General features: G+C 31.1%; 2 protein-coding genes across 2 annotated transcripts in view; both read right to left on the bottom strand.

The window, feature by feature from the left end:
* The window catches only part of LOC110027121 (DEAD-box ATP-dependent RNA helicase 28), a gene marked incomplete at its 3' end in the record, with an annotated part of 34,117 nt that extends 9,705 nt beyond the window's left edge, over nt 1-24,412 (bottom strand). Inside the window, 13 exon segments of the mRNA XM_020728417.1 lie at nt 492-588; nt 7,344-7,405; nt 8,277-8,339; nt 12,140-12,242; nt 12,557-12,652; nt 15,831-15,979; nt 18,290-18,463; nt 19,286-19,364; nt 21,498-21,604; nt 21,727-21,795; nt 22,347-22,523; nt 23,650-24,141; nt 24,230-24,412. Coding sequence (XP_020584076.1) covers nt 492-588; nt 7,344-7,405; nt 8,277-8,339; nt 12,140-12,242; nt 12,557-12,652; nt 15,831-15,979; nt 18,290-18,463; nt 19,286-19,364; nt 21,498-21,604; nt 21,727-21,795; nt 22,347-22,523; nt 23,650-24,036 — 1,563 coding nt within the window. The 5' untranslated portion in view covers nt 24,037-24,141; nt 24,230-24,412.
* The window catches only part of LOC110027118 (pre-rRNA-processing protein TSR1 homolog), a gene marked incomplete in the record, with an annotated part of 33,679 nt that continues 33,162 nt past the window's right edge, over nt 24,090-24,606 (bottom strand). The window contains 1 exon segment of the mRNA XM_020728414.1: nt 24,090-24,141. Coding sequence (XP_020584073.1) covers nt 24,090-24,141 — 52 coding nt within the window.

The following is a 24,606-nucleotide window of genomic DNA, read 5'->3' as shown; positions in this document are numbered from 1 at the left end:
TAATCACCACCTCGAAGTGATGTACAAAGCACCACTCGTCCTCAGATATAGCCCTGAAAAGATAATAGAGGATGTCGATGGCTGTCCCTGATAGCTGAATCAAACTCACAAAAAAACATAACCGTAATTTAGCAAAAACAAATATAAATAAAGATAGAATATGCGAGAAACAAAAATAGGAAGGGGGGAATAATTCCCGCTAAATGAAAAGAGAGAGAGAGAGGGCAGATGGTATAGTCTCCTGCTAGACCGAAGCCTCTCCTGCTGACCCCCCAAGCCCCACATCAGGTGGTATGTATGCAAATGACCCAATAAAAGAAGAGCAGAAAATTTTCTGAAATTTACATCTGATGGATAACATTCGAAGATATAAACTGCAAGTCAAACCATTGTAATACTAATAAAATTTCATTTTAAGAATATCAAAACATAACATATTTCAACATTGCCGAGCTTTAAGTGCATGGATAAACAATCAGGGAAAATCTTACTATGGCCTTTAATAGCGAGCGATCACTATCAGTGACGAAAGTAACAGCATATCCTTCCCTTCCAGCACGAGCAGTTCGTCCAACACGATGAACATAGCTGTTTGTAGAAACATATGTGGTCATAGATAATCAATCTTAAAAAAAAAATTGCAAACGTGCAACATTTTACATGTCACAATTAATTTATTTTTAAAATATTTGTTAGTTACAAAAATAACCGTAAATCCAAAGAGAGGCAATCTAAATGATGATTCAATATTCTTCTATTAAAAACAATGCTAAGAGATTCACTACCAAGGAAAACACACAATAAGTAGAAATTTACGCACTTGCTGACAATAAAAGGTACCATAATTGAATAAAATCAATCATAAAATCATTTCAATTAAAAAATTTAGAACACCAACTAAAAGTGAATTTTTATATATATAAGAAGATTAGTTTTCGAAAAATTCTTCATGACTAACACTTGATGAAGCAGTAGACCCAGGAAATAAAAAAAAATAATGCCGCACCCAAGTATATCTTTGATCAAAATGATCTGAGTTTTATGTAAGCCCATTAGTTATAATTACATATTCACTCAAGAAACCCTACTAATCAATCAAAGCAAACGAAACATTTGCACACATTTGTTATAAACAAAGAAGTTGCAAGAAAGAAAAACGCATTGCAGAATATAAGCTGCAAAAATTGCCAAAGACGGCATTTAAAAGATGGAGCAATCTAAGGGAGAAAGCTGCAAACCATTTGAAGCAGTACAAGTCTTCATTTAAGTAGGCACAAAGACCAACGTGATCATAAAACAGTTACCAAAAATCAAATCAGGCCAAAAAAGATTGAACTTACTTTGTTTTCAGGCTTTTTTGGAGCCATATTATAGTTACGTCCAAGTTTTCTAGTATCTTTATCAATTCATTTTATAAGGTAAAATCATCTAATTTTGATAATTTAGGTTTATACTCTTTATAGGATCACTTGAATTGAAGATTAAATGATTATTTGGTTTTTAAAACTTCAATATTCGGTATTTGGTTGATGGTTCGGTTTTGTATTTCATTTAACCAAATAAATCGAAAAAAACAAAAATTCAAATTAAATGTCGATAATACACATGTAAGATATATAATTCTTGTTGTTTATTCATGACCCATTCCAAGAAGTAACTAATTTTTGGTTTGTTCAAAACCGAACCCCTTAATCAAAATTAAATTCAATTTAGTCAGTTCGTTTTTATAAAATTTTGATTGGTTTGGTTTTTCAGATTTTTTTATTTCGGCTGCAATTGGTTAGATGAGTTTTAAAACCAATTCGACCAAACCTACCAAATGCTCTCCCTTGATCTATGTAACCCAAGTTTTTTATAGATAGGGATCCATGCTATGTAATTAACCTTATTTAACATTGATATTGGAATAATGTAATATTTTGTGGCCAATAGACTTCTTAAATCCAACTTGGGTGCATGTAGGGCTATAAATGAACTAATACATTCGATGAAAAACTCAAACTCAGCTTGATTAGGCCTCAAACATGTTTGTTTAAATTAAGGAATATACAAACAAGAAAAATTTTTAATAGCTAAAAGTTTAAATGAACTAAACACGAATATAGTTGAACTTGCTTATTTATGTTCACAAACAAACTCATTTGTTGTTCAACAAGTAACTTGTTAAATACTCGATATTCAGCTTAATGATAGCTTGTAGCATACATAATGTATTATTTATAGGAAATTTGATTACCTATAATTTATAGATTTAACAGTAATATAATATATTAACAATAAATTTATATTAAACATGAATAATATTTATTTAATTATGGTGTTTTGTTGGTTTAGCAAATGAGAGTGACAATTCTAAAAGTTGTAGATTTAGTTGAGGGATTTTGAAAAGATAAGGAATTCCGATCTCAAATTGTATGATCCACGACTTCTTGTAATTGAATTAATACCGGTTAAATTAGTAACTTCATTTCTTAGATTTTTTTTTGTTGCATTAAAATGATTGGGCAACAATAATATGATATCATTAATATGTTAGATTGATTTGCCAGTTGATATAAATTTTGTTCTCCAAAAAAAAAAAAAATTGATGCATTGAAAATTAATATGATGGATTTCTAAAAGTGAACATTTTTTGTTCATTCTCTTCTATTATGCTTGATTTGAAAACAATTGGTTTTTCTCAATTATGTTTACAATTGATGAAGGTTTCACATTTATGAGTTTTTTTGTACCACTAGTTCCTTCAGATTCTTTTGCTCTTATTTTAATATTTCTTCTCTACCTTAGAATTCATTATTGTGATAATTGATACTAGATGATATCATGGGGGTCAGTCATTTGCATACATAATTTAGTCAATTGTTTATTTATTTAAATTTGTAAAATTATTTATTGAAATATAGATACTCGTTCAACTTTTTAGCTCGTTTAGTAGCCTCGTTCACTTGTCATTATAGATACTCGTTCAAATTTTTAGCTCGTTTAGTAGCCTCGTTCACTTGTCATAAATAAATCAAGTTCAAGAATTGAATAATTTAAACAAATTAAGCTTGAACAATATTTGAAATGTCGACACAATTTCAAGCCAAAAATGAACTTATATTTCTACCAAGCCAAGCCCAATTTATGATACACTCGGCTCAACTCGGCTCGATTACAACCCTATGTGCATAGATCTTACCAAGTTGTGTACAAAAAGTTTTATTCTTCTTTCTTTCAGTATATGCCAAAACAGTACCTAAAAGCCCTAGTAGTAGTAGCCATAAACATGCACAACAACGATGACTGGCGCAACAAGGCACAAAAATTTCCAAGGAGCCATAGCAAGTAGAGTATGGAGTGGTGTTTGCCAATTTAAACATAACGCAACATATTTAAAAAAAATGAATAAAATATAGATAAGTATGAGATATTATTAAATTGAATTATAAATCATTATGCCAATAAAAATAATAAAAGTGATAACTAAGTTCAAGTGCTCAATAACTCGACCATGTAATATTCTATTGATAACTTAGCTCTAACATGAATGTTGTCCTTAATGTTCTTCAAACATTCATAATCAATTTCCATGAACAATATTGTGCCACTAGCAATATTGTCCAAGCAAATCGACTGACTGTTTGAATTTAAATATATATCTAATACATATGAAAATTTGATAGCATTGTTATCTTCTTTTTGAGATTTTTTAGGTTTCAATAAAAAGAGAGTTTTTTGCTCCCTAAAATTAGTTTAAAGTTGTTGATGACATGTTTTACTTAATCATACGAACAAAAAAAGGAGCAAATGTGCCATCAAATGTTCTAAAAAATGTGAAGCTAAACAACTCCTGCCTCGAAAATTTGTTCAAAGAGACGAGGCCCACAAAAGTATTACCTTCTGCCAATTATATGCATTGATCAACACACCAAGGTGATGATACAAACTTGACGATTGGCCCATGGCATAGAGGGAGACCCAAGAGAAGCGGTGCTATTTTGTTCAAAGTCCGAGAAGTTAATCTTGATGACGAGATAAGTTATAACCTATTTCGTTCAAAGCCGGTAAGGTTGCAGATGAAAGTCAAAATTAGGAAGGAGAAGACACATTATAGGGAGGATGAGCAGCGACTTCAAATTTTGAACATGTTTTGGACTGGCACATGCCCTTATAAAATTCATTTAGGATAAAATAAAACTAAGGTGTGCGTGTCTATATACATATACATATATATATATATATATTATACCCACAACTCTAAAAATTATAAAGCGAACCACGGAGGCAATGGGCCACATATATTATGCGTTGCCATTTTAGCTCCCTATGTTGAAAACAAATAGTGACAGAGGTGAGCCACATCGCACCATGCAATATGACAATTAGCATTGTTGACATGCCTGGCCATAAGCCAATTACTATAAGTCAACCTAGGCCCAAATAGATCTAAACCAAGCCCATTTTACGGATTACATTCAAAATTAAAAATATACAGGAGAAAGAAATGCTAATAATAAATAGTAAAGTCAAATGAGAAGAAAAAAATTAACTGATACAGACTAGATGCAATTTTTGTCTTTCTTTTCCTTCTAATACCATCAAATGAAATACTTACAATCCTACAATTGTTTTTCTTGGACTAAAGCTTAAAGGCATTTTTTCCATGGGCCCACTTAGTTGTTTTTTTTAAAGCAGAAATATTATAACAAGAAAATGTCCATGGGCCCACTTAGTTGTTTTTTTTTTAAAGCAGAAATATTATAACAAGAAAATGAAAAGACTACAAGGATAATTAACAAGAATTATAAGGAAAATAAATAAATAAGCAAGATAAAGATAAACTAAAAGCCCAAGGCACTCTGAATATAACAAAAACTACAAAATAAAATATTTGGATTTCCGAGCTTTAAATCTAATGAAAACATGAGAATGGCGGTAAGTTTATTTTTCTAATTCTTACCTCACCTAGTAAATAGAATCTAATACCTCCTATCCACTAGAAAGTCAATACTGAAAGTAGTCTCATAAGATTATAGATCATCATGATCAACAATGTCATCATAAATTTAAGAGATGACAGTAGTTGATGCAAAGAGTGGGTCAATATCAACAAAGATGCGTGAGATGACAAACAGCCACAACCGTATGGCAAAAAAGCAGGCAAAAGAGCCTCTGAACCCAAAAGAGAACCTGAATTAACAAAGATGATTCTATAGTGTTTGCTGATATGAGTTAATTTTTTTTCTCAAGTAGATTATTTTTCATTAAGACATGGTTTACTTAGCAAAATTTTGGTGTAGACTTTATATGCCTCATATTTTGTCTTTTACAACATTTGGAAATATTTGTAAGCCATCACTTCATGACTCTGAATTTCGAGGAAACATTATCCAATCAGTATCCTAAGCTCGACTAGGCTATGTTGCACGAGTATTTCTAATTAAAGAGCAGTGCAATTTTGGACAAGACACGCCTCCAACACATATTAAACACAGCATAAACGTGACAAATTTAAATAATATTTTAAAAGGGACACGCATATCAAACACCCATGTCCTAAATTAATCAATTAAAATTTTTGAAGAAAAATTTCTACTTTTATTTAAAATTTAAAATTATCTCAATGTAAAATCAGATTGTGCTTGTTTTTTTCTATTTCATAAACTAAATAATATTTTTGAATTTCTTAGTATTTGAAAATTAATGTTATCAAATTTCTTATTATCTCTTCTTTATTATTTTTAAAAAATTATTTATTTAATTTTTATCTTTTTTATAATTTATATTAGGAAAAATTACATACATGAGACTCAATTCTTATGTATTGACTTATCCATGTGCCTTTGCAAGAAAATGTGTATTTCACGTTTTTAAAATTAAAATAGCACTATTTTCAATGTGATGTGAAAAATTTGGGTGATATAAATATAAATGCCCCTTTATATTATAATATTATATCCTATATTTTTAAAAATAGAAGTGTCACATGCTCGTGTTGTATTATGTGTATATCTCCGTGTTAGAATATTAATTTAGTTTCACATAAATATTTATGGATATATCATGAGATATTAATTTAGAAAATTCCTTCACATGTTTAGAGATTCCCTAACCCATCCTGACCGTTCATGCTAACTCCCACTCATAGCAGAACAACATTGGTTTTAAGTGGTGCGATGAATTGCCACTAACGGATTCCACTAATTACAATCACCTGTGTGAAGCATAAAGTATCAGATTTGTGGGATGTTAAAATAGTAGTGCATTTCAATATTATGTAAAATAAGAGATGTTGAGCAGGTTAACAGCACCACAGATACGCAAATATGTATGAAATAGATCAACCAAAGATAAATTTCTTCTACACAGTAAGAATGACAGATCATCATTAAATGGGAATCACTTGATACTTCAGAAAATATTTATATTTTCCTGGAGATCCTAACAGTTTGTTCACCAATGGGCTTTCAGGAAATATCACAACTTTAGATGAATTATTTAAGTAAAAAAAACAATCAACATTTAGAATTATAAGGCAACTGATGAAAGGATAGCCATACATACGCACAATAAATGGAAACTTTGACTTGCTAATGGACAACACAGGAAGGAGATGAGCATCATGTTTTAGTCAACATCAGCAGATATTAATTTCTTTGATGACTGATTACCAAAAATGGCAAATGCTAAAAATTTAAAAAATGAAATAATACGGTGAACAATTAAGTCTTATCAAGCAAAAAATCTCATACTAATGAAAATGAAAAAAAAAAAATACCATCTAGCTTGATAAAATCACCAGATTTGGCGAGAAAATCAAATTGGCTGTTGTAAAAACAGATGCATGGGAAAAATTTATGCTCCACGTTAGTTAATAATTTCATTGATTATTAAAAACTTAAATGTACTCCAAGGGAACTTAAAGCAAACAAAAAATATAATGAAAGAGCGTAGTAATTAGTAAATGTCACATAACGGCACCAGAATCCATTGAAAGGCAGTCAAATAATAAACTAAAATTTCCTTTTCATTTAGATCATCGCTTGAAACAATACTCATTTATATCTCAATGCCAGCAAAAGATACAATTTCGTTTCATTCTGATGTAAATAAGCTTCCAGTTAGCATAAAAGTGATTATCTCACCAGATCCAAAAAAATAAAAACTAGTCAAACTATTAATATGTTTTCATTAATAAAAGCTCTTTCATGTAAACAAACGATATAAAGATAACGTAGATTACTACAGCCTTTTTGCTGTTTCTCTATCAAAACATCTAATCTTCTTTTTAAAAAAAATAATCAAAAAATTTGTTGGATCGTTGGATCAAGGTTTTAATGTCAAGAGAAGACCATACCAACCTTGTGATATCACGTGGACATGCAAAACTTATAACTGTCTGAACACCAACAATGTCGAGTCCCTGGAGAAATAAAAAGACGTGCATGTAATGATTAACTTGAGAAGTTATAAAAAAGAAAGGAAAAACTATAGGAAAAAATAAATTGCATGTGTTGACTCCAGATAAAAGAGAAACTGGAATAAAAGCCTACATTAGGCATTACGTCTCATATGCTTATTACAAGCAAAAACAAATTAGAATGGGCTCTCATTTGGTTAATATATTGCAAATTGCACTGCAATTTGTTGATGAAGAACATTTCCATAGGCCTACAATTATCATATAAGTAAGAGCATGTTCATGATCTTTGGATTTGGAAATGTAAGGATTTTAAATTTGCTCCTATCATCATACAAAAGGCTTCGAGATGTTAATTTTAAGTTAAGGCAATTAAACTAATCCTCTCTTTAACAGTCTATCTCCTAATTGTATTCCTCTTCCTCCGTTGGTGTCCAAAGAACAACCTATCATCCCCTCCCTCCCTAATTAGTTTAGATTTAGAAGTTACTCAATTCATTCATAAAAATTCTCTTGATTTCATCTCAAATGGATATTCCATGTTACATGATTGAATTTCATAAAAACCCTATTTTTTTACACGAATCATAGAAAATCCAAAATTTATGCATGCTAAGAATTCTTCAATGTAAGAAACCCTGAAACAAAATGTATGAAATTGGAACCTAATTGCTCCTATCGGTTTAAAAAGCCTTTTGCATCCCATTCCTGGATTAAGAGATTACATGGAGCCTATGTCTTCTAACTTTAATCCTTTGATAAAACATTAACTTAGGTGGCTAGGAAATTAAAAGTAAGCTCAGAGGATATAAAAATAAAGAACCATTTCAAAAAAATAGAAATATGCACTGATTAAACAAATGTAAAGACTTACACGAGCAGCAACATCAGTTGCAATAAGAAAATCAACTTTTTGCTTCCTAAATAGCTCCAAAGCCTGAAAAGAATTACCAATTAAACGAATTATGCATTAAAGAAACCAAAACAAAAAAAATATTAATTAATTGGAGAGTATACTCACACGTTAAATAAAATCATATTATAAAATAATGAAAGAGGTGAAGCAGCTTAAAATTTGCAGAATACCATGTTAATATCTTAGTGGAAAGTGAATCATTGCTATAGTACTAGACAAGAAGTCAGAATTCCACTTAATACATTATCCTTTAATTTGTTAAACCTTTGCAAATTTGATGCGATAAAAAAAAGTTTTTACTATATCATATACATGGAAGTGATCATAAAGCACTAAATAGTCCTCTTTCAAGCTCATGGTAATTCATTTCTAAAGAAGCAATAACTAAAAGGAGTACTACTAAACATAAAAAAAGAACAAAACTACTTATTCATTCAATCATTAAAAAAAATAATAATAATAGTTTTCATCAAGGGATCCTATCAGGTACTAACAAACATTTAAACCTAAACATATTCTTATTAAAGAAAAAAAACCATAATAAAATAATTCAAATTTAAAAAGTAAGAGAGAGAAAGTAAATATTAAAACAGGACCAAAAAATGTTTAAAATGGCTCAATTCAAATCTGTTGTGAACTTCTACTTTTAGTAACTGGCCTATGGAAATGTGCACTGGATTTTTTGGACCAATTTGGTCCATTCAAAGGTCTATACTAAATAAAATCCCCTGAGATGAAAGAGCTCTCCTCCACAGAGCAAGGATTGATATAATCACCCAAGAGTACAAAATTGGACTGACATAGGAATTTTTAGTAAATTTGAACAGACACCTCAAATTGTTGAGAGAAGATGATCTCACGAGGGTACATCATTGGAAGAACTGTCAAACCTGATGGTACATATAGTAAGCTCAAAGCTATAAATATTTTTATTTTTGCATCTTACAAAAGATCCGTGATAATGCTTGCAAAATCAAACTTACAGCTACAATGAATATTTTTTATCTTTTTAATATTGCTAATACATTTGAGTACTTCTCTCTAGATGAATAATTCTTACAATGATCAGACTCCAGAGGGAATCTTTCTTAAGTGGGGGAATTGATGCATTAAAACACTACATGGATAGGTGACTAATTTTAATTTCAAATTAATATAATTTGAATTTTTGGTTTTTCTTTTCCTTTTTCAATTATTTGGTTTGTTTTGTATTTTCCTATTTTGTTTTCTCTTTCCTCTCTTCGGAGGAAGGCCTAAAAATAGGACCTATGGCTGAAGGGAAGGGAGATCAAATTAGATTAGAGTTGTTTATTATTTTTATTTATTTTTCTCGCATGTTATCCGTATCAACATATTTTAAATCAGTTTCTCGAACTCCGAAGGTTCGAAATCCTAATGGTGATTCTAGAAACTTAACATTCTTGCAACCTCCATTAATTCAGAAATATGACCTGTATACCAAGTAAATCAATGAAGATTGTTATTATGATATCCAAGTTCTCCAAATAAGCTTCAACATAACAATGGATTATCAGGAATCAAGACCCTTGCTAGCCTACTGACAATCCTTCTTGCATTTTTGCAAGATTCTCAAGATATGCAAGTTGCTGTTTTAGGTTACTAAAGCATTGTCTACTCCACTCGCAAAGTACATGTTGAGCTGGTACTGTAAATGCTACTACTTTCATATAACTATGTGTATCTTCAGAGGAATGATAAAATAATGATGCATAAATTCATTCATAGTAATATTCGAATCCAAAGCTTCAATATTTTCCTTATGTTCAACCTACAAAATTTAGTAAATAAAAGATGCCTAGAGATCAGCTGCAAAGCCTCCTCCACCATAAAAACCAAATTCTGAGAAAGGGCCTTTATATGACTTTTCACATGAAAAATTAACAACCCAAAATGAATTGATGTAGTATGCAGCAAGTATTAATCTAGATTGTTTATAGAATATTCTAGTGTTTTGAATTATTTAAGGATTGTATTTAATGTTAATATGGTCTTTATTTTGAATTAGATGATAGTATTTTTAGAACCTACATGGATTTTGAATTCAAATTAATTTGACTTTAATTTACAACTTCTATAAATAAGGATTGAAGGGCTGCTATTTTGATATTAAAATGTAAATGAAAAGTGAAGGATCCCCTCCTCACTACTCACTCTCCTCTCTACCTGCATCGAGCTTGTCTTACACCCATAGGTTTCTTTTTTCTTTCTTCTTATACAAAAATTTACTCATCGCCTTCATAGCACACAATTCCCAATACACTCAACAATGGAACTTATCTCCAGGTAGAATTCCATAGATGTTTTGTTGATTCCCCCCTCCCTCCCTCTCACCTACTCATCAAACTAAAACTTAAGGAAACATAAAGGTAAAATAACGACAAGCAGAAAGTAAATGTCCATAATGGCCTAGCATCAAATTGGCATCATATTAATTACCAATGTACATTAGGAAGAGTATGATAAATTTCAACTGAAAGAAGAAAGAGATGGAGAATTTATTATGTGACTGAAGAAGAGGATGATAAACTATTTATTCTGTTTGATCAATAATGATTATAAACAACTCTATTTATTTTAATAGCTGATGGTTTGAATTTAGTTTTTTATCAATTAAAAATAACGTTCAATGTTTCAATTTTAAATTTTGATATAGTATGTATTTGCAGATCTAGAATACAATTTTTGAATTTGACATAATATATACTTGTAGATCTCTAAATCACATCGATGCACTTATTATATGCTTGAATTCTATAACTTAGCAAACTTACAATAATTTTCAGGATGAATTTTGAATGTGCACAGTGGCCTTCAAACTAGGCATGCACATCAAAAACTTGTTTTGTGATTTTAATTTCAATTATTAACAAAATTTATTTGTTTAGCCTTAATGTAATTTATTTTGCACAACTCTACTTTATAATATATTCATGCTCTATTATTAATGTGGTACGTTATATTTAATTCTTTACATCTCTATATAATTCACTATCAGCAACTTAATGTGAGTAGCATACACACAAAGAATAGGTAGGCCGGATATATAAATATTGAACACTATTATTACTGAGATCCAGATTTGCTTTGCAAGTTGTGCTTCCAAATAGTAAAAATCTGCATGCCAGATTAAAACTTGTAGGGGTATTTACATACATACCACACAATTCTTATGTATTTACATATCTAATGCTTACACTTTCATATTTACATTTATAATACTAAAATATTTAACATCGCATAAAAAATACCATTATTATTAACTTTTTTAAAGTGAAATACGCTTTTTTATGAATAATTTTTTGACACTAAAGTGTTATAAGTGTAAATATCAAGTTTTAGGTTTTCAGATATGCAAATACATAAGAATTGTGTGCAAAATATATAAATTTCCCAAACTTTTAAATTGAAGACGATGTGTACTCATGTTCATATAGAAACAACTATTAAGAGCATTAAGCATATTTTTTTTCCACAAACTGCATTCAATTAACAAAGTGAATCTTAATTGACAAGATTTTGATTAAAAAAATCAGGAAATCTATAAAATTCCAGCCGAGTAATTAAATACAAAGTCAAAACAGGAAGTGCGGATTTGCAGTTTGATAAGTTAATGAAATTATAAGACAAATTAAAGATCTTGTGCTCTAGCTTTGCACCACTTAAGAAATACAAGCACAAAATATAGCAGCAACAAATAATTATAGCTAATTTGCAGCAAACTCTTTAAATAGCCTGCTAACAGTATTACTGTGTCGCTAATCAATTTTTAATGAACCACTTAAATCATAAAAGATACTCACATCAAGACGCTGAACTTGGGTGAGATTACCATGAAGCTCTGCTGCTTTCAACCCAGCCAAACCGAATATAATCTTTAATCTATGAGCTTCTAGCTTAGTTCCGCTGCCATTAAAATAAAAATAAGTAAACAAACACAAAAAAGTAATATCATAAAAGTATCACATAAAAAATAGCATGAAAAATATGACAAAAAATGCAAAGCAAAAAAAGTAGCATGAGTTTTGTGATTGTTAAAAAGTATACAAATTGTGTAAATCAAATATGAGAGGAAAGGAAATGGAAGTATTCGATTAAACCTTATTAATATTCAAGAGTTAATGACGATGAAATCATGTTTAATACAGCTTGACACACACACTAACAATGCAACCAAGATTAGAGGCATCAATAGTATTGCTATATTAATAGGATAATACCTGAAAATTATCACCTTCTCGGTGAAGGTCTTGAAACAAAGTGCAAGCAGAACAGCCTCCTGGTTTGCTTCGCGTATACGCCGTATCCTAACTATTCTGTGCGAGAGAAAACTTGTTAGTCAGAAAAGCTATATACAGCACATTTAAGATAGAGAGTACGATAAGTTTTATATAAATATCTGATATGCACTATCGACTTAGAAAGATCACAACCAAAAATAACTAAGAATCTAAAAGAAGCGTACAGAAGTAAAGCTCATGACCAGAAGAACAGGAAGTAAAGCACTAGTTTAGCATAGAAGTCTGCTTGTCGTAACATACTCTGAAAATCTTAATAATCATCGAGACGTAAAACCGGAAGAAAGAAAAGTCCAAAGTTCATTGACCGGGGATGAACCGGAAGACATAATAAATATTAAAAAGTCCAAAGTTCATTGATTTGACCGGGGATGAACCGGAAGACATAATAAATATTAAAATTAATTAAATATGGCCAAAATAATATAATAACAATATAACAAATTGATAATACATAAATTTTTGGGCTAGATTTATAAACAAGCGGAACACGAATAAGTATTTGTTTGTTCGTATTCGGCTTGTTTGACTTGAAATAATTAAATAATTAAATAATTAAATAATAATATTTATTTATATCTTTTTATGTTAATTTTTTATATGTATTAAACAAATGCTAAAGTTTTTTATTTTTAAAAATTATTTAAGTGGTACAATTATAAAAAATACAAATTTAGGTGTCAGATAGGTAAATAAGTAAGATTTGAGTGGTATGCATGTAAATATTCTTAAAATATAAAAAAATACAAATTTAGGTGCTGGATATGTAAATGAATAAGATTTGAGTGGTATGCATGTAAATATGCTTAAAAATATAAAAAACACAAGTTTAGCTATTGGATATGTAAGATTTGAGTGGTATGCATGTAAATGCCAAAACTTTTTATTTTTTAAAATTATTTAAGAGGTATTTTGAGTGGTATGCATGTAAATGCTAAAACTTTTTATTTTTTAAAATTATTTAAGAGGTATATGTATAAAAAATACAAGTTTAGGAGTTAGATATGTAAATAAATAACATTTGAGTGGAATGCGTGTAAATATTCCTAAAATATAAAAAATACAATTTTAGGTGTTAGATATGTATATAATAAGATTTGAGTGGTATGCATATATAAAAAATACAAATGTTCAAGCGTTATATATGTAAATAAATAAGATTTGAGTGGTATGCATGTAAATTTTCCTAAAAATCCACATAGAAGTTCTCCTTGCTACCTTTAGTCCCACATCGATAGCTCTGCCTTTAGAAATTATTCATATCTATATTAAATGAAGACCTAGCATTCAATGGATTTTCAAAAAAAAATTATGTATTATCTCAAAATTTCAAATCCTGGGTAATAGATTTCCCAAAAAAAATAAAAAAATAAATATAAAAGCGGTTCATTTGAACCGCGATTGGTTCGACGGTTCTCTAGTTGAACCGCCAGTTTTGTCCAGTTTTAGCCAGTCCCATACAGAAACGGTTTTTAGCCTGCCCAGAACCGTACCACCAACCGGTTCACAGCCGAACCAGTTGAACCAGCTAATTCGATCCGGTTTTTTAAACCTTTGGTGTAACTGAGCCTAACTTGGGCGCAGTCCAATAAGTGGCTTGTGTGCTTAGTTCAACAAGTTAACAAGCGAAACTCAAGCTATCTGAGACTCAGCTTGTTAACTCGTGGTTTGACTCGTCTAAAAAAACATTAATATAAAATATACTCGAAATATATTAAAATTCAATAATTTATCATTAAATTATAAAAAATAATATTTTACATTTTATATCAAATGATTTCTTATTATTTATCTCCCAATTGCTCAATTTATTTGACGTTTTATTATAATACCAACTTGAATTAATCAATTCATTTGACGTTTTATTATAATACCAACTTGAATTAATATTTTTTCCCCTCTCATTCATGATAAACAAATCGATTTGTGAGCCAGATCAAACTCATAGAATTGAGCTCGAGCTTGAACTCCATTAATTAATTAAGATCAAGCTCAAGCCAAGGGTGACTTTAGCTCAACTCTCGTTTACACCCTAACTCGGACAATGTTATTTTTTGAATACCTCTATGCGCATCACTATTCTACCTTTCGATTTACTCCTCCAGGAGAGAAAATGGGTTGTCGAGAATATCATATAAGAGTTTAAGGTTACTCGTTAAAGTGGAACCGACGATGCGTGTTTTGTCGTATAGAGGAGGATAGAATTGGAAGGCTTTAATAATCTTTGTAGAAAAGCTGACAACACTTTTAGAGACAATGTAAGGAACGTAAACATACACCTAGTAGCAGCCTTTTGCGAAACAAAACATACCTCGAACAATTAAATTTTTGAGGTTTCCAAATATTAAAATTGTGCATGTGGATAGCTCCAAGTTGTGTATGTGTAGTCATTTACAATTTCCCCTACTAATCACACTAATATATATCCAAATAGAAGCAATATGAAAGAATCTGCCAAAGCATTGGACACAAACATACAACATGCACCTATGGATTGCATCATTCTCAAAAGTAAGTTACAACCAGGATGAAACAATGACAAACAGAAAGTATCGATGAATGCCAAAAATTAGGACTCAAATTGAAGAGAACTAGTTCAATAAATTTGTTTTTTGATTATTTTTTTCATTTTTTTAAATCAAAGGTGGACTAAGAGCAACTCTTAAGCTACCCATTATGCCTTGAAAGGATATACAAACTTGGATCAAGAAACAAAAAATATTTAATAGTAATGCCGCACAAATCAATTTTCACCCAAAACCTACAATGGTGACACTTGCTTAGGATATGTGTCTCCTTTTCATAATTCTTTAACAAGTGGTTCGTCATTCGCTTCATAAAAGGATATGACATGTATGAACATGCATATTTGAGATGTTCTCTATTATGCAAACGGAATGGAGTTGTAGGACCTAAAGCTAAAAAGGAACTAATTGGGGTCCGGCATGACCATGAAACTCCTTTCGAATATCCAAAGGGCCTGTTGCTCCACCATCTTGTACTTTTGCAATTTCTAAATCTCAAAATCAAAAAGATACTAAATGTAAAAGCAAAAGGAAATCAGAACAAGACTACACTATTCGAAAGAGCTATATAAAAAAGTCATATATAAAACAAATTGAACGTTAAAAAGAGAAACTGAAGCACAATTCATTCAAAATAAATCAAATATATGAAAAAAATATATATAACATACTCCTCTGTCAATGTCGTCGGTCTTTTTGTAGACGGGTCAGCCTGTAAACGTACCGGCTTATTAAGTGAGAGGACAACAAGCCGATCAACTTCTTCAGTCATAGTAGCCGAAAAAAGCATCGTTTGCCTCCTCTTTGGGCACAAGCGAATCTGAAAATAAATCAACATCAATGAAAAAATGGCTATTAACTCCCACATATTGCTAAGAACAGAGCAAATCAACTATAATATGCCCCCCCAATATATTCATTAAAAGTGAAAGATTTTAGTAATTTTCAGAAGCAATTTTTGGGAACTTGACTAGAGTCAATGAATCAAAAATGGCATTACAAGCATATCATAAGGAAACAACTTTAAAGATGTAAAGGGATATTGCACTCACAAATTTTAAGATTCTTCCATTTTAAAGATTACACGCAAGAAATATAGCAACATACAAAAATCAGGTTATGTCAAACAGGTTGACGGTGAAAAGAAAGGCAGGTGACAGTACCAAGAACGCTTCATCAACAACAGCGTAGAGAAAATTTGGCTCAATTATATCTTCGAAAAAAATCGCATATACATGAAGTATAATACTTATTAGATTATTTAGTAGTTCATTGTGATAGATAAATTGTTAACAATCCAATCATCGAGTCATCTATAAACTACAAACAAATGCATGGCAATCTAAAATTATGATATGCCAATTCTTGATGAAACTACTATGGCATCATCAGCTATGTCCCAGCGAAGCGTGGCAGATATTTCCTAAGTTATACATGTTACAGATCTCCCAAACATCACAGCAAAGCACAACCCCCTAACAATGCATGTTTTTATCAAAATATTACGTGCTTAGAAAATATATGAATTCATGCGTAGCTTCAATCATCTTTCCCAGTGCTTAGAAAACATATGAATTCATGCGTAGCTTCAATCATCTTTCCCATAGTCACTAAAATCAACTTATTAACAATTAAATAAGTTTCCCATGAGAAGTGAAATGGTTCAAACATCTAAGTATGGATGCAAATTTGTGCATGAATTACATAAATAATTAAAAAAATGCCTTCTTAAGGAGCTACAGAGGTGTATTAGAATTCTACTCCTTGACTAGCTCTCTCATATATATTCAATCGTATAATGAAATTTCTAAGAGAGGAACCTTTCACATTGTATGGTAGGCAAAAAAGAACTGCAAATTTAAAAAGAATTTGAAAGAAGCAAAATGATCCATGAGGCTCCAAAATTAGAACCAATTGTTCACCATGCAGACCCAAATTCAATACGTAGCTTTTAGAACCTCCTAGAGGGTTCCAAGAATCTTCCAAGGCAAGCCCAACCAAATCCAGCCATTGATTTTTTATCAAGAAATTTCAAGCTAAAGTATTGTCATGGTTTGATGTGGACAGCCACCATGTGATGCATTTCGAGTGTCAGAATCAATTTTGGTGGAATTTTAGACTCTACTATTGCCACTGATCCTTTAGAATGGTTCTTTTGCTGCTGAAATTGGATTTAAATCTGCAAAAAAAAAAAATGATAGACAACCACTTAAATTGCAGGCCCAAGAAAAATGTGGGCAGCCACCAAGTTATGCATTTCGAGTGTCAGAATCAATTTTGGAGGAATTTTAGACTCAACTACTACCAATGATCCTCTAGAATGGTTCTTTTGCTTCTGAAATTGGATTTACATCTGAAAAAAAAAATGATAGACAGCCACTTAAATTGCAGGCCCAAGAAAGATGTGGAGAAAGGGTAAGAACTTCGTCAATCAATTGTAGTGAAATCCCAAATTCCGCTACAATCTTCTCCCTTACTCAACTTTCCAAACTTAGAAAATCCGCCCAAAAAACAAGGAATCCATTCAAGAAAACCTAAACTAAACTTCACCAAAAAAACTTTAAAAAAAAACTCATTATTTATAGGCTAGCTACTCCAATTGACATCTAGAAAAAAAAAAAAACTCATTTTCTTTTTTAAAGGCATTGTGTATTTATAGGCTAGCTACTCCAATTGACATCTAGAACCCCCAATTACTAAATTACCCTGACATTAAAAAAAAAATCAAATTCATTAATAAAATAATTAAGCATACATCACAAACTTTGTCCTCAAAATGGGAGTTAAATATCACAAGTCTCACCAGTTACAGTGAACATTCTAAAAAAAAAACTTCCATCATCATGCAAATTGCAATCTCTACAAAAGAAGGCACTGCCATTGTCAACAATGATTACAATGAGATTACATGGCAAATCACCTATAGAAACACGCATAAATATAAAAATGCATAAAATGCATAATCAGCAAATTAACGATGCATAAGGACCTTCTTGATATCTCACAACATGTTTAAATTTCAAATTATGTAATATGATATGGTATTAGCATTTACCCCAACGGGAAAAAACAATAAGAAAGCAGAAAATATGCATGCAACTGACAGTTTAGAGTGAAATTACAAAAATACCAATTCTTGAATTTCACCACTAAAGCCAAGTTCCAAAAGGCGATCTGCCTCATCAAGGATTAGAACAGCAAGATCTTCTAGCCCAACTGACTGGGAGTTCCTCAAATGATCAATAATGCGCCCGGGAGTTGCAACAACAATATCAGGCATAGATCTTAGGGCCACCTCTTGAACCTGCAAGTTCAAAAGTATCACTGCCGAAAACAAATGTAATGCAAAAAATATAGCCAATGAAAGAGAAATATTGATTGAAATGAAATAAATCAGTCCCATAAAATTCACATAGATCTGTTGTGTTATCTGCTTAAGCAAAAATCACAGCTTAAAGTCAATCAAGCACAGAAATTATAAGAGAACCGAGCATGATTTGAGGTGGCTAAATAGATGAGAACATGGGTTATAAAAATATTAGATGCAAATGATATATGAATAGCAAGCTTTAGAATATTCGCATGGTTGCATCCAGCATAAGATCCAAGTATTCACAGGTATAATTTCTGGCACACATAAAATAGTAGAGAAATTTACATACATACCGCATAATTCTTATGTAGTTACATATTAAAAAGCTGAAGTTTGATATTTACACTTATAACACCTTGGTGTCAAAAACCTCTGCAGAAAAAAAGCATGTTTCACTTTTAAAAATATAGTGATTGTGACATTTTTTTATGTCATGTTAAAAATTTAAGTAGTTTAGGTGTAAATATAAATGTTCAGGTGTTAGATATGTAAATACATAAGAATCATGGGGCCTGTACGTAAATGCCCCAAAATAGTATTATGAGATTAAAGCAAAGTTGGCAAACACCAACGAAGAAACATGTCATCAAAATAATCAGAAACAGATAAACATAAAAATTAAAAAGGAAGGCAAAATACAATAGATGCTGTGCTTTTTTTATGATAAGTGCTTACAAATCTCTCAACTCTAGAAAAAAAAAATCCATTTTTCACGTGATAGGATCAGAATGATAAACAAACAGAATGTCAAACCTTTGATGAAAGGCCTCCAACAACAAGACAGCACCTAATATCAGTGAATTGAGAAAGCTTCACAATCATACTATGCACCCTGCATTGCAAAAGGTAGCTCTATTTTAAGAAATTTTAGTTAGAAATTTTCAGAAAACATAAGAACTACAATCTCAATAAAATATAACATTGAAACACTAATTCAGAAAAAAAACCCACATATATAAGAAAAATAAACTTGGAAAAGCAAATGAGTAGCAACAACAACAACAAAACCTTAATCCCACTGCGTGTGGTCGGCTACATGAACCTTTTCTCTCCGTTGCATCCTATTTAGTGTCATATTTTCATTATGAACCTTTTTTCTCCGTTGCATCCTATTTAGTGTCATATTTTCATTTAGTTCTAATAAATTAAGAAGGAAAAGCAAATGAGCATTAAAATTAAATTCTTGTTATAAGAAAATAATATTGTACTACCACCTCATCATATCCCGCCTTCACATCCATTAAGGCATATTTCCATGCCACTTTTAATTATGAAGTAGTTTACAGCCATACAAAATCATTGCACTCAGGTAAGAAAATAAGATTATCCAGAAATATAAATTAAAAACTATATATGAATTGAATTTGTAGTAAATATTCATATTTTAAAATGATATTTGTGCTTTTCTAGAAGAGCTGAAAGAAAATATTTGATATTTCTGAATCTTACCTTATTTATTGAATCTACTAACATAAATTAATGCCTTTCACTGTCTTTTGGTTTCAAACCTGCGATCCAAGTTACATACTAAAAGCAACACACCACTTAACCAGCAATTTCACAATTTGGATAATGGGTAAAGATAGCATTTCAAGTTAGTTTCAAATTAACCTAATGTTTTGTTAATTTTTTTTAAAGTGACATTATCTATACTTCCTCTCGAAAATATAATAACATATAATCGTAGAAATATAATAAACCAAAACAAAAATAAATAATGTAACATGATTATGATTCATAAATACAAAAACTTATAATTACAAAATAGTTATACGATGTTAAATCTGCTTCTTTTTCATAATCCAAATTTGATAATAAAGCATATGATAATCTATATTATAATAGCTTGATGTTTATTATATCTTTTTTAGGTGTCTGATTATCCAATATCATTGTAAAAAATAGCATTATAAATGCATAGAACATTAAGCACAATTAGAAATATTACAGTTATCAAGCTGGCCCCAAGGCATGATTAGGTTGTACTAACACATTATTACAAATGTTAGGAGGAAAGATATTTATTGGTTCATAAAGTTGTCAAATACTTAAAATTATTTTAATTTTAAAGGTTGTCATGAATAAAATATTTTAAAATTGTCAAAATATTTATAACTAACTTAAAGCTGCCAAAAGAGATCATCCAACAATCCCCATAACATCAAGAATCTCCACAATGAACATGAAATACAATGGTAATGAAAACATGGAACAACATGAGTAATAATATAGCTATCATCAAAACACCTCAACTTCTATGACAGCATAAATTGCATCACTGTACAGAGTACTAGATACTTAAGAAAAAATTCGCTGTCTCCCATTTATTTTAAAAAGAAAGTAAAACAAAGAAATTTAAATACCTACCATAAAATTCTTATGTATTTACATATCTAAAACCTAAAGTTTGATATTTAACTTTATAACACTTTAATGTGATAAAAGTATGCATGAAAATGTGTATTTCACTTTTAAAAAGTTAGTAATAGAGGTATTTTTAATGTGATGTTAAAGATTTGAGTGGTATGCTTGTAGATATCAAAGTTTAGTTGTTAGGTATGTAAAGATACAAGAATTGTGTGTGCCCCAAAGAATTGTTGTTCATCTGAAGCTACTTGCAAGAAAATACCCTCTATGCATCAAAATTGTGTCATACTAAATAAGGAAGATAATTCCCTCCCACAATAAAACAATAGTCCCCTCACTTTTGCATAGATTATTTTAATTTCAGAATTTATAAAAGTTTCAATTTAGTCCCCAGACGCTTTAAAAAAGAGTTGAATTCAACCCTAATTTAAAGAACTTAAGACTTTTTTATAGACTATGGGACTAAAAAGATAGCATGCAAACAATCAGAGAATTATTTTGACATTTTACTCATAACAATAATATTGTACAACTAAGCAAGTTTCACCAAAATCATTAAAGAGACATAAAAATAACAGAATATGAGTATTAGACTTACTGAACAGCAAGCTCACGAGCAGGAGTTAAAATTAGAACCCTGATTGCATGGACGTGCTTTGGCCGGAAAAGCAAACGCTCCAACACAGGCAAGGCAAAGGCAGCGGTCTGGTTGGTGAAACCAACGTAGAAAATAACTTGTAAAACTTACATATTTAAGCAAATAAACAAGCACGTAACACAAAACAAAAAAAAGTACCACGAAAATAGAGAAAGCTCTAAGTTATTACCTTTCCAGAACCAGTTAAAGCACTACCACAAATGTCACGGCCAGTTAAAGCTAAGGGTATGCATGCAGCCTACATTAAACAGATAGAATAGCCAAACTTCAGGAAACAGAGAGTGCTAACAAGAATTATAGTGATTGTGAATGGTAGGCTTAGAAATCAAAATTATCATAAAATAAGCACTAAATCAGTGCGGAAATTGCAATTTAAGGGTTTCAGATCAAGTTCACAAGTGACCCAAGATTGACCCAACCTGAAATTGGTTGATCTAAAGCAAACCCGAATATTAAAAGTATTAGAAAGTCCAACCCGAAGTACAATAACTATTCGTGCCAAATTCGAGTCAATTTAGAGTTAATTTTGGGTCAATTTCGGGAAATTTTGAATTGTTATGCCAGCCCGAACTTGACCCATATAATTAAATGGTTTAGGATTCTTAACCCGAACCCGAACCAAAAATTATTCAGGACAGCCCGAACCTGAATCTTTCAAGTCGAGTTCAAGTTGAGATGGCATGTCGGATCAATTTTTGACAGCCAATTGCAATGTGTGTTTAATCACAAATACATCATAACATGGTAACTCGGGCAGTGACTAGCACAATTAAAGGAAAAGACAGAAACCTGAATTGGAGTTGGTTTATGGTACCCCAAGGCTTCACATGCCTTAAGTAAAGGGCGTGACAGATTAAGCTCAAGAAAAGAATTTGCATGAAATGAAGCTCCTTCAGCTGATGCAAAAAAATCAGGAGTACCCGCACTAGTGTTTTCACTGAATTTGTTTTCAGATGGAAGACTTCCCTAACAAAAATATAAATGGTCATTCAGATAAATACATACATCTAAATGCAAATTAGAATGCATGCATCGCGAAAAGTAAAACCTAAAGCATAACATAAAATCAAGAAAAATAAAATAAAATAATGATAAACTTTGAATGAATTTTATTCAATCGTATGTTCAAATAACATCTTAAAAAGAATCAAATAACCAACCAATAGATGAGCAATATCATAAATGCGTAAAAATATGCATCCATCTGAAAAGAACACTCGCAATGAAGTTCCAAGCATATTTATAGGGCATATAATTATTTAGAATGTAAAACAAAATCAAAATCAACAAACTTTCACATTCAAAATAAAGGTAAATATTATCCATAATAGATGTGGTACTTAACAATGTTTTCACTGATGCTTGAGAAGATCTAATAACACATTTCTTTCCCATTAGATGCATTCATCAATGTTGTACCCATGAAGATAAAGCAATTTTCTTATGAGAAAAAACAAGAAAAATATGATTTTTAAGGATCAAAAGTTCTCTACAACATGATGGAAAAACACCTTGTTATTTGTCAGTGAGCATGAACAAATATGTTTGAAATTTCAGTAGGCCCTATGTGTATACAATTAAATAAAAAAAGGCGAAAAAGAACATAAATAAACACACCAACATGTGAAAAGCATAGAAACTTGAGCTAATGTTAAAGCAACATTACATCTCCTGTTACCAAAAATGTTAGTTTCAAAGTTATAGATTACATTTTTCAGCTAGCAGTAAACTCATACTAGACATAAATATTGATAATGAACAAACCCAATAAAATTATAAGAGAATTGATGGAGCCACAGCTTGTTATAGATAAAATAAAAAATGCATAGTACATCAAAACTCGTGAATTTGTGGGATGTAAATATTCATTTATGAAATTTCATTGAAAAAAAAAGAAAAAAAAACACACAGAAGAATCGCAGCCGTTTCACTGTAAACAAAACACATCTCAGAGAAGCTAAATTAGCAGCACATGCTTCCATCTCGCCTACTATGCAATTCAATAGAGCATATACAGCATATCTTTACGAGTGCAAACAAAGCAAATGATAATATTTCTTTCATTTTATGCCAAAATATCGATAAGACTTACCTGCTTATGTGCTTCGTCCTCGGATTCATCAACGCTTTCTTCTCCTTCTTCTTCTTTTTCTTCTTCTTCTTCTTCTTCTTCTTCTTCTTCCTGGTCCTCCTCTCCTTCCTGTTGTTCGCCTGTTTCATCCTCCTCAACGTCTTCGCTATCATCATTATCAACGCTTCCATTGTCTTCCTCTTCTTCGTCGTTGCTAGGCACCGATACAGGGCGGCTATGGAGAGCTTTCGAGATCTTGGCATCAACAGAGGTGGTCCTCCGCCTTTCGTGCTCATCATAAACAGACTCGGAATAAGAACCAAACTCCCAAGGAGATTGAAAAGCTCCTTCTTCTCTGTCCGGTTCCTCGTCCGAGCTTCCGCCGTCGAAACAAAAACCGGGATCCATCTGCGCCAAAAAGCGACAGAAATTCCAACTTTAGGTGCGTTTGGTAGCAAGATTTAAACGAAATCCTGCCAATCAGCAATAATCTCTTTTCTCCTCCGCTTTGCCCTAAATCCAGGATTCAGCAAATCATGTTAGAATATAGATTTACAGGACAAATTTAAGCCCGCGAATGAAAGAAAAAAACGAAAGTTACCTTCGAGATAGATGTATCGCGTATAAGAGGTGCTGAAGGGGAGAAAGATAAGAGCTTCAGAGCTCGTCTTCTTCTTCGAACACTGTGATCCCCTCTCCGCCTTCAAAGAAAACTCCAGTCGCCGTCGCCGCTGTGCGCGAGGGTTTCGAGCGGGAACGAGGGTAGGAGATCGCGCAGCGGGTTATTAATGAGTTAATTTAATATAATTCAAGTTGAATATAATTCATTAGTTGATTATAAATGAGCACATTTCTTAAACAGATTTAATTTAATTAATTTGTGCATAATTGATTTAAACTTAATAGAAAATAATTTTATTTTTAATTAATAAAAAACAAATAATTATCAAGATTTTATTAGTGAAGCTAAAATTAGGT

The sequence above is a fragment of the Phalaenopsis equestris genome, unplaced genomic scaffold (genome assembly GCF_001263595.1).
Source record: "Phalaenopsis equestris unplaced genomic scaffold, ASM126359v1 Scaffold000414, whole genome shotgun sequence".
NCBI lineage: Eukaryota > Viridiplantae > Streptophyta > Magnoliopsida > Asparagales > Orchidaceae > Phalaenopsis > Phalaenopsis equestris.
The sequence above is the reverse complement of the archived record's forward strand: the minus strand, read 5'-3'. Positions and strand labels throughout refer to the sequence as shown.